This window comes from Gracilinanus agilis, chromosome 4 (genome assembly GCF_016433145.1).
Source record: "Gracilinanus agilis isolate LMUSP501 chromosome 4, AgileGrace, whole genome shotgun sequence".
In the NCBI taxonomy this organism is placed as follows: domain Eukaryota; kingdom Metazoa; phylum Chordata; class Mammalia; order Didelphimorphia; family Didelphidae; genus Gracilinanus; species Gracilinanus agilis.
In genome coordinates this window covers 292,769,281-292,780,874 of record NC_058133.1, presented here as the reverse complement: position 1 = coordinate 292,780,874, position 11,594 = coordinate 292,769,281, and the positions used below count along the sequence as shown (strand labels likewise).

The window sequence follows — 11,594 nt, the reverse complement described above, 5'->3', positions numbered from 1 at the left end:
TACACAGATACTTTTTTTCCAAATAGAATTTCTGATTTCATTGACATAGGAAGGTCAAGGTGCCACTTTCCCTATGAATGCATATAAAAGTATAGATATATTAATATATACACATACACAGATATGTATGTATACATGAGTTTGTATACATTCCTTGTACACATACATACATGTATAGATATGTCTGTATATTTTCATATGTATATGTATTTTTCATATATATAGAGACAGAAAGACAGAGTGATAGAGACAGAAAGATAGAGAGAGATGGAGAGAGAAACAGAGATAGAGAGGGAGAGACACAGAGACAGACAGACAGAGACAGAGACAAAGAGAGAGATGGGGGAGAGGGAGAGAAACAGAGATAGAGAGACAGAGACAGACAGAGAGAGAGCTTTAGATCTAGTTGTTCCATAAAAATTGACATATTTTAAGGGTTATTATATTAATCAGATGACTTACTGAAGCAGGATGTGCTCTGAAGCATGTGATAAAAAATTTCACATAAAGGCCGTTCAGTGAATGGAATGGAGCCACAGGTGCATTGGGCATGAAGGATGGTCCCCAGGATGTTAATATAGGCAGCTTTGCATTTATCATCTGCTGAGCAAGTTAGGTCTTCCTTACTGAAGGTATTAATGCAAGTCTCATCATAATAGCATTTTTCAGTCACACGCTGCCAGCATTTTGGCAGAAATGTTTCATAGTGACTTCTGGTAAAAAAAAAAAAAAAGGTCAAGAATGGTTATTGGTTATTCACCGATCAATCAATAATCATTTATTAAACACCTGCTGTGCTTAAAAAATTATCAAGTATTTACTATGTGAAAGGAACATTACTTATCCTTAAGGAGCTCATATCCTACTTAGAGAAAAAAAATTATGTGCAGATAATTTTTAATAGGACCTCTTATTTCATTGGTGTAGGAAGGTCAAGATATCACTTTTCCTACTAATGCAGATTAGTTCCTGTTTTCAATTCATCCTCTCAGAGAACTGCCTAGATTAGATGACTAAGAAAGTAACTATCTTGTCTAGGTTCACACATCTAGTATGTAAGAGAGCTGTGAATTTTAACTGTGGTCTTCTTGACTTTAAGACCAGACCTTCATTTGCTAAGCCCCACTACTAAACAGGTTAAAATAAAATATGAAGGAATTGCAGAGTAATTTTCAGTAGGGAAGGCATTAACAACTAAGGGAGAGGGGATTAGAATAGGTTGTAAGTAGGAAAGAGCATTTGAGCCAAGTCTTGAAGGGAGATTCCATGAAGTGGAAAAGAGAAAGGGAAAATTTCAGGCATGGAAATAATCAGATAAGGGACTATTAGGCAAAAAAGAAGAACAAATAGTACAATTTATCCCGAATGAAGAGTGTGTGAGGGAGTAACACAAAATCTTATTTCTTACTGAGGCAGGAAGACTGCTTTCATTTATTCTTCCTCAAAACTTGTATGATATAAAATACGGAATTGTAGGGCCTTCCTACAATGCAAATGAAAGCTAAAGTTATATAAGAAAATATTTCCAATGGGAAAAAGGAAGGGAATCTGCACATGAAATTCTATTTCTGATTAAAAGCGGGTATCAATTCTCATTGATTTTAATTTCAACTATGGTTCATATGGTTAATATGGCTAGTAGTAGTCTTTGGTTCAATGATCACTGAAAGAGGTCTATGGAAATATACTTTCTTACTTTTTTTTTTTAAATGAAGTCTGAGGAACACTGACTATATAGGATACCTGAATGTCTTTTCCTTTAAGATATGAGTAAGTATTAACCAACAGATTTGGTACATTTATCTCTTCAAAAGTTGAATTTATTTAAAGAGAAATCATCAATGTATAAACACACCCACACATACACACACACACACATACATTTTCTCAACAGGTGTATAAAATGTACCTCTAATCCCTTGTTCCATAATTCTAAATTCTCTTCATCATGTCCCCTTTTTTTCTTTAATCTCTGAGTGAGATGTCATACTTTGTCTTAAAGAATTCTTGATCCTATGCCCTCTAATCTCCTCCAGAAACTTGATCATTTAATCATTTATTTTGTCTTTTTGATTTTAATCCCTCTTTAAATTGTCTTTATTCTATCATCCACTGGGCCCTTAAATCCTACCTATAAGCATTACCAATCCTTTCTTCTCTAATTGGAAAAAAAAATTCTATGTATTCTTATTGATCTTTGTTCCCCTTTCTCGATGTCTGGAGCTTATAGCAAGTTTTTCCTGGAGAAATGTTAATTAATAATCAATTTTGTAAATGATAAAATGCTTGCTAAATGTTAAATAATATCTGTGGTGCATTTTATTTTAGATAGTATATAAACAAATCATTTTTTCTAATTTATGTGAAAGTGATTTTTCTTTTTAAACAAATATCAATTACTTACTACCTTGTCTCTATTTTATTAAAACAGCAAATTGATTCTTTCGATTGTGCCAGAAATTCTAGCTTCCCTCAAAAGTGGAATAAACCTAGCTTGAAGGAAAAATAAACTATTCTCAATTTAAAATAAATATTAAGTCTTTGCAAGAGGTAACTAATGATGCAAATGGAGAAATGACAGTAGACTATGTCTCTAATTCTTAAGCCAATACTACTCATGGTTGAAAAAATCCCACATTGCTGTTCTGATTATACATCTCTCTACCTATTTAAAATCAAAATGATGTTCCCATATCTAAAGAAAGTCTTAAGTTGTCCTTTTCAATTAGTGTTTCTGGTTCTCAGGATTTCTCTCACATCTTGTGTTTCTCATCAGAGGAAGGGAAGATATGTATTGCCACCTTGGGCTTCAATATTCCCTTTTTTTGTACTTTATACAAGGTCAACTTGAGATAATATTACCTTCAGATAGTGACAAAGAGTCGCTTAGCAGTTGAGAAAGCTTGGTTTAGTTTTCCAGCCTGTGGAAGACTTATCGCAATGGTCCCATGGAAGCAGTATAATTCTAAAGAATTTTTCCACCTAGACCCTGAGGTATTAAATCCTCTTTTAATTTAAAAAAAGTCTCTTATTCCTCAGTGTTTGCAGAAGTCCCAACTGCTATTCTATTCCCATTTGCATTTTGGAAGGAACCCATTTTGTGTCTAGTAATTGAAATTATTGCATCCAGAATGATGTATAGCTATATGAGATACTGATTCAGGATCTCTTATACTAGTATTAGATAGCTGAGCATCTCTGATTGATAGCTGTTCTCCTATATCCTAATAAACCTTCTTTTACTCAATAACTTTCTTGTGCTCATCATCTCCTATTACCCAAACCCCATGCTCTAAGCATAAACCATATTTAGAAGTTCATCAAGCTATTATATACCTGTTTTGATTTCTCACTTCAGGTGCAGTAAGTGTGAATTGATTTTGATTAACTTTCCTCTTTTTCAATATCCAGTCAATGTACCTACTGCTGATAAATGTCTCCCACTGAGTCTTTTAGAGAAGCGCAGATACTCCTATCTCCTTCATATCATTTTTTAATTTCCCACCTCCTTCCTTGGCAGCTGGTCAAGGTCACATAAATTAATCTGGAACTTCTCCAGTTCTCTTAATACTTTTTTTTTTTAAATAAAAAAAAACAACAACCCACCTTTACCTTCTGTCTTAAATTGTATATTGGTCCCAAGGCAGAAGAGTAGTGAGGATACTAAAAGATAAAACTCTATCCGTAGATCCTTTTTTAAAACTATTAAAGAAAAGGCAACCAGAGTGTTCCCCGCCCCCGCCCTCACCCCTTACCCCGGCTCCCCTCGCCTCCCCGACCAAATTAACTACCTCTCTCAATTTTGACTCAAAATTTCCTCCTAGGCGCGGGATTGGTCCTCTTATAGACCAATCCCGCGCCCGGAAGTAGGGAGGGCGGGCCCCTCTCTAGCACGGGATTGGTCCAATTCGAGATCAATCCCACACTAGGAAATTGTGGGGAGCATTGTCCTTCCCCAGCACACCAGGAAGCAGAGGGTGGGACCCTGGGGCCCGTTTAGGGATGCAGTTCCTCCAGCCACAACAGTTCAAAACCCATAGTGGTAAGTGCTAGGCAAAGGGGGTTAAATGACTTACCCAGGGTTATAGAGTGAGGAAGCATCTGTGAACTCAGGACCTCCATGTCTAGGCCTCACTCTAGAATCACTGAGCTACCCAGGAGCCTGCCAACCCCTCCCTTTAATATCTTTAAAACGAAAGGGATTAGAGACAAGCATTTTGCAGAGGCTCCTAACACACAAGCATGAATAGGGGAGGAGTCAACCTTTCCTCCATTGTAAAGTTACAAGTTCCCATTCCATTTTGAAAGTGTTTTACTCTAATTAACCTTGTGAAGTAGGTAGGCCAAATTTATATTTTACAAGTGAAGAAAGCTGGGAGAATGGGAGAGGAAAGGATAATGATGGATCAGAAAAGAAGACTACACTGAACATTTGTAGGAAGGTGGTGTGGACATGTGTTCACTAGTGTATATAAGATTACATACGTTTATAAAATTATATATTACATATATTTATTACATATATAATTATTATCTGATATGATTATATAAGTATATAAGATTATATGTAGGATATTCTTAATATTAAAGTTCTATCCATGGAGGCAGATAGAAGCTCTAATTTAGAGTCTTAGAGAATTGCCTGAAGGCCCTAAACATTTAAATGATTTGCTGAAGGTCAAAGGCTAGTATTTGTTAAAGGCACAAAATTGTAAGTAAGTTTTCCTCATTCTAAGGTTAGACCTCTTTTTACTATGCCAGGGGTTTTTTTTGTTGTTGTTTTTTTTTAAAACTCAACTTCTGTGTATTGGCTCATAGGTAGAAGAGTGGTAAGGGTGGGCAATGGGGGTCAAGTGACTTGCCCAGGGTCACACAGCTGGGAAGTGTTTGAGGTCGGATTTGAATTTAGTACCTCCCATCTCTAGGCCTGACTCTCAATCCACTGAGCTACCCAACTGCCCCAGGGGTTTTTTTAACTGTGTGTGTGATGGAGCCCTTTGGCAGTCAGTGGACCTTGTTGATCCTTTCTCTACCTTTTTAAAAATACCTAAAATAAAATACAGAGGATTACCAAGAAATCTGATTATAGCAAAACAAAGAATTTTTTCCCATCCAAGTTCACAGTCTTACTTAGAGAGTTCCTGGTATAAGAATACCTTCTCCGTGTCATACTATTTCTCATGCGTATATATAATTAATACAGTTAGGAGAATATCAGTAGAAGCAATAAAAGGGGCAGTGAAAAGACTGCTAGATTTGTAGTCAGAGAACTTGAATTCATACCTATACTAAATATGATAGTCTCTCTTTACCCATGGTTTCACTTTCAAAGATTTCAATTTCTCCTGGTTATCTGGGAATTCCAGGGGAAAGAAAAGGGCAAGAAGAGTAACTGCTGCCAGATGAAAGAGGGGGTCAGGACTGGGTTCAAAGATTTGAGGAGTCTCGGACTGGAAAGCATGGGCAGAGAGGGGCAAGGATTTCCTCTTTCTGCACTTGATGTCCACCCCTGGCTGCAGTCTACCTGGTGTGGCAGAGTGGGCGTTAGTTCTTTCTTCTGCTTTAACTTGGAGATTTTTGGTGGGGAACAAGGGAGTGGGAGCTGTGAAACTAAGCCAGGGGTTAGGAATAGCTTGAGAGAAGTGAGTGTTATAAAATAAAGTTAAAATAGGTATTAACATTTTAAAATTAAATTGAGAACTGTCACTTTCAGGCATCTATACAGGGGTCTGGAACATATTCCCTGCATGAGAGGACAACTGAAAAGCACTGCATAATAATGCATAATATATTTTGTTGTTACTCTATTTGATGTTGGTTATGTTTAAATGTGTGTTCAATTTATCAATTATTGTTTATTATACATATGTACATATGAGAAAATCACATTATATATAGGGTCAAGAGGGGTCTTCTTATATCAGCTTTTCACAATAGGTCTTGAAACATATCCCTCACAGTTATGGAGTCCCTATTGTACTATTTAGGTAACTTTGGCATGGTACTAATCCTATCCTTAGCCTGAATTTGGTAATTTTTAAAATGAAGTGATATGGTATAGCTACATTTGCTGATTTAAAAATATATAGTGTTTGTTTGGTGGCCAGATGAAAGCTACAGAGAAAGAATGAGAGAATGAAGGAAAGAATGGATAGTGCAGCATATAGAAATGGTATATACTGAGTCAACTAAGATATGGTAATTAAGACACATAGAATTACTGAAAAGTAGAAGTTCCTATTAAATGAGGAATTAAAGTCACGTGAAGAAGTGATTGAATTGAAAAAGATTTCAAAAATACCCCAATGGGGAAAAATGCTATGCTCTTTGTGGGTGACTATAGAAAGAGCAGAATATGAATCATGAAAAAAAAAGTGAGTGAAAAACAATGGGGATTCAGCCTGCTAGTTGGATGTACTGGAGAAATAGTAAGAAATACTAGAGATTGTCAATAGAACCATTAGGCAAGAGAAATGCATTTTATGGCATCAGGAAATATCTTAATGACTTGCAAGGCAACAAATATTAAAGTGAAAGTATTAATAGTGTGAAGAAAGTGAGCATTCCTATAGAATTCTAGTACAAAAGCAAATAATGCAAAAGTTACTATTTTTGTACTTCTGAACTCTTACATTTTGATTCAATCCTTGTGTTTCAGGAGAAAGAAAATTTAATATGTAATGGAAAATTTGGAAGCTGAATTCAAATCTCTCTTCTACCATTTAATACTTGAGTTACTATTGGTGAGTCATTTCACCTGTAAGTGTCTCAGTTTCTTCAAGTGTGAAATGAGAGCCTTGGACTTGATGACCTCTCTGAATCTTGAATTATAATATAATCTATCCCCCTAATCCAATGTGTGCCTGAATAAATAAGACTTCTTTGACAAATGTGTTGAAACTTTGTAAAGCTCACTTTGCTTTATTGTTTCCAACTTTAAGATTTTGGTAATAATGGGTGAAGAAAGATATGACTTTAAAAAGGCATTTGACTTTTCAAGTATTCAGCCCCTCAGGGCAAACATATATCATTCAGAACATTCAGTTGAATTGACGATGCCTATAGCAGCAATTATGACTTGGCACTGAGAATCACAAACAATGAGAATGGAAAAAAGTGATTTTTATCGCTTTTTTTATGAGTTTATAACCTAAGGGACTCTATTCTTCCCAATGAATATTGGAAACCACGTAGGTAGAAATGGAAGTCACACATGTTTAGAGACACTTATTAATGTGAGGAAGCAGATTAAATAATAATAAACAGTATTAATGAGTTAAATTTCCATCAAACCTAAAGTCATTAGTATCTATTTAATTCATACAAATGAAGGGTCATCATTTTCTCTTTCACATTCCCTTGCCTTCCTCTCACAGAATCAAACTCAGTGCTTAGATTCAGAGTTACATAAAGGACTCTTAAAGACAGTACTCTACCTTGACTCATGAAACAAAGGGTTAGGTTTAAATCAGGCTTCTGGGATAAAGTAAAGCAGAAGTCCCAACCAGAATGCCCCAACATTCCCAGGACCCAAACTAGATTAAAATGTAATTAGGAAATATTTAACAAAATAAATACAAATACAATAAAATATAGATAATAATATACTTTAAAACTAAGTCAGTATGTGGCCTTCAGGGAACATTATGTAGAGTTTAATATTGCCTACTTCTTTTTTGAGTTTGGTACCACTGGAGTGGGGACAGAGATGTAGTCAGGGCTAGGAACAAAATTTACAAGAAAAAATACTTTCCATAAGGGTTAGGCAACAAGGAATATATAACTGAAGTGGTTCTTAGGTTGGGAAGAGAGCACAGGCAGCAAAAATATGAATCATACACTCCCCTCAAATCTGTGCAACTTTTGTTGATTTGTTGATGCAGTGCCTTCTTGATGTTATTCTCTAATTCATAGTCAAAAATTAGTTCCCTAGATACAGTGACTTGAAAGTCCAAATTACCCTGTAGGTTTGTCAACTTGATACTTCAGGTCATGAATACCCACTGGAGCACTTGCCTTCAGTAGTCATCCAGAGGACATGATTTAGCTCATAGCCATGACATTTTACTGAGGCAATATCATACTTTCGACAGCTACAAAATATTTCCCCCTTAAATATGGGATATAGTCTCCCACAAATAGATGCAGTGTCAGTAGGAAGATTAAGCATCAAGATATAATACACAACTAGAGAGGTACACCTTTTGGATTGACCCAGGCAAGTAACACACCAACATTTTACAGGTCCAATGTTCTTTCTCTCCTCATGAGTGTCTGCTTCTCATGCTCAACACAACACCTGGTACGTAGTAGGTCTTAAGACAACATTCATTGGCTGACTGCTGAACAAACCACTGCTCTGGACCCTCTGGACTCCTCTGAAGCTAAATTTCAAAATGATAAGACTTTCTCCATCTTTTCTTGATTCACAGACATCACATTTTTCAGAATTGTCCCTTACCTCAACTGCCTGCTCATCTTATTGAATGAATTGTTTCCAGATGGAAAATGTCATGGCCAGTAGGAGGTGGGGTGAAGAGTGCAAAGAAATTCTTGTTTCCTCCAGATTTGAGAAACTATCCTAAAGTGCAAGATTCTTCAATATCTGACTCCTCTTTGTTACCAGGGCATAATTCACAGAGCCATCTCTAGTCTCTGACTCCTTAAAAAACGTGCCTCACTTGTTTAAGAGTTAACTTGGGTAAAGGCAATCCTTTACTAGCAAAATGTCTAACCGATCTCTCGTTCAATTAATTGATCAGAGAACTTCAGCCGTCATAAAGAGGTAATAGAATATTAAAATATACTTGTATTTTTTTAAACTTACACATTATTATTTCTGTTATCTGTTTCCTCAATTTTATTATTGGGGAATCAAATGATCAAAAGCATTTTAGTCAACTCCCTTCATCTTCAATCCTCTCCTCCTGCTAGATAGTACAGGGGATAGAATACTATATTTACATTCAAGAAGACCTGAATTCAAATCCAGCCTCAGACACTTTAGCTGTGTGACTCAGAACAAGTAATTTAATTTTAGTTTGCCCTAGTTTTCTGAAAATTGAGGAAAATACTGGCACCTACTTTGAGGATTGTTTCAAGGATCAAATGGGTAATATTTGCCCTTTACAATTATTAAATAAATAAAATAAATAATGCAAATTTTAAAACACTATAAATGTTAAAATACTATGCAAATACTAGCTGTCATACTGGTAATTCTAGTTCATGAATTATAAATTTAGAACTAAAAAAGACTGAAAGATAACTTAGTCCAACTCTTTCATTTTCCAAGAAAGACATAGGCTCATAGGACCATATATTAAGAGTCGAAAGCAATCAATACATTTAGTCAATCAGCAATCATTTCTTTAGTTCCTAATATGTAACAGTCATAGCATATAGAAACTACAAACTACAAACTACATTCTATTCTCAAGACATTTCCAAGTAATGGGCAAGAGGGCATGTCTATATATATTCACATAAGATATATACAAAAAAGGCACAAGATTATTTTGGGAAGAGCAATAGTAATTTGAACTATCAGCAAAGGTTTTTTTTTTTTGCAAGAATTAGCATATTAGTTGAGTTTCAAATGAAATTTGGCATTTAAGGAGGCCGAAATGAGGCATTCTATGAATGGAGTAGAGCCTGTGCAAAGTCACAGAGACAGGAGACTGAATGCCATATTTGAAGAAAAGCAATAAGGACAATTTGACTAAAATATATGTATGAAAGTAGTAACACAAAATAAACTGGAAAAGTCGCCGGAGACCAAGTTTTTTGGAACAGAATGTGTAACATTACCAATACTACCTGTCCCCTACTCAGTCAAATTTTTAGATATTAAATTGCATCTCGCATAATACTATGCATGTACTTGTGAATATTTAAATATACTTATACACATGTGCATATGTATATGCATGAATAATAAATACATATTATATGCATAGATAATGCATACACAAATGACACATGCGCATTTAATATAGCAAATAAATTATATGTATATGTAACAACAAAACAACACATATGCACATTAAATTAAAAATTTTAGCACATATGGCATACAATAATGTTTATTGTGTCTATAGGCACCCACATGAATGCATGTTTATATGTATGCACATGCATTTGTGCGTGCACATGTGTGAATATACACATGCATGTACATGCCTATGCACAAATATGTACATGGAGTATATAAGTATATGTGTATGTTTACATGTGTATATATTTTAGATGCTTTTGATTGTGATAGAATTAGTATAAATGAGGTATAGAAAATTGCATTTCCCATAAAATTAGTCTAGCTGTGTCAATATATTGCTTTTGTTTATAGTTTTGTTTTGTTCTCTTTTTTGCTAGGAAGGACTGTGACTGAATGAAGCAGTTCAAGTGTTAGGACTGCACAGTAACAAGTAAAGTACCAAACTAAGAAATTGGGAAGACATGCTTTTATTTACCTGCATATTTCATCATCTCGGCAGTTGTGAATCACATCAAGGCATGATGGGAGTGGAACTACATTCATGGCACACGACTTGCTATGAAGAATGTCTTTGATCTTCTGACAAGGTGTATCGGCTGGAGCACAGTCACACAACGCCAACATCTGGCCAATGTGAAAAGGTATGTTTTGGTAGAAGAAGCGGATGGCTGCTTGGCATTGTGTCAGATTGCATGGTCTTCCAGTTGTTGAACAAGCCTCAAGGTACAGAGCCAACTTTTTGTTACATATGACATCTCCAATGCAAATCTGTGCTGCTTCCAAACAGGACCAGATCCCTTGGGTTTCTAAAAGCAGTCATATGCTCAGAATACAGGCAAATAAGTAGACATCTACACATGGAACACCTAGAAAATACTGTGAGACATCTCAAACTGATATATGAGAGCATTACTAATCTGGTGGTTTCTGCAACAGCTACTGTGCTTTAGAGAAAGTAAGAATTTCCTGTGAGAATCAGGATGGTATAATACAGAGAGGACTTGCCTTGAAGTCAGAAAGACCTGGGTTTCAGTTCTGTCTTAAATATGTAACAAAAACTCCGAAAGTTTTGGACAACTCTTTAAGGCTCTGTGTTAGAGAGTAGACTAAAGCACTGAGTTTTCACACTGGTTGGTTCATAAAAGATTAGAATCATATATTTACAACAGTGAAAACAATAATAGCAATAAGGATTTAATGAGAACTGAGCAGTCAATGATCTGAATACTTATTTCTTATTCATTCTGCCATTGAAGGGCTGTGAGAAGAGTAGGAACAGTTTTGGATTGAAATCCCACAGCATAAATTTTTCAGATGAATTAAAAAGGACACGAGATCATCTCATTACTTTTTGTTAATTTAATAATAATATCAATAATAATAAATTGGACTTTTATGTTTGCAAAATAAGTTACAAATGTTATTTCATTGCCCATTTTAGGATCATAGGATCATGATCTAGCAATAGAAGGGACTTTTAAATCCATCTAGTCAAACACTTCCAATTTATAGTGAAAGGGAGGGTAAGAGATTCACCCAATGTCATCCTAGAATCATAATTTGAATGCAAGTTCTTTGAATCTAATTTCAGAACTCT

General features: G+C 35.4%; 1 protein-coding gene across 1 annotated transcript in view; it reads right to left on the bottom strand.

The window, feature by feature from the left end:
- Nucleotides 1-445: 445 nt before the first annotated feature.
- Nucleotides 446-11,594, bottom strand: part of GFRAL (GDNF family receptor alpha like) — a 38,571-nt gene continuing 27,422 nt past the window's right edge. Inside the window, exons 4-5 of the mRNA XM_044675350.1 lie at nucleotides 10,473-10,803; nucleotides 446-713 (exon numbers count right to left, since the gene is read on the bottom strand). Coding sequence (XP_044531285.1) covers nucleotides 446-713; nucleotides 10,473-10,803 — 599 coding nt within the window. The remainder of the gene's footprint in view (nucleotides 714-10,472; nucleotides 10,804-11,594) is intronic.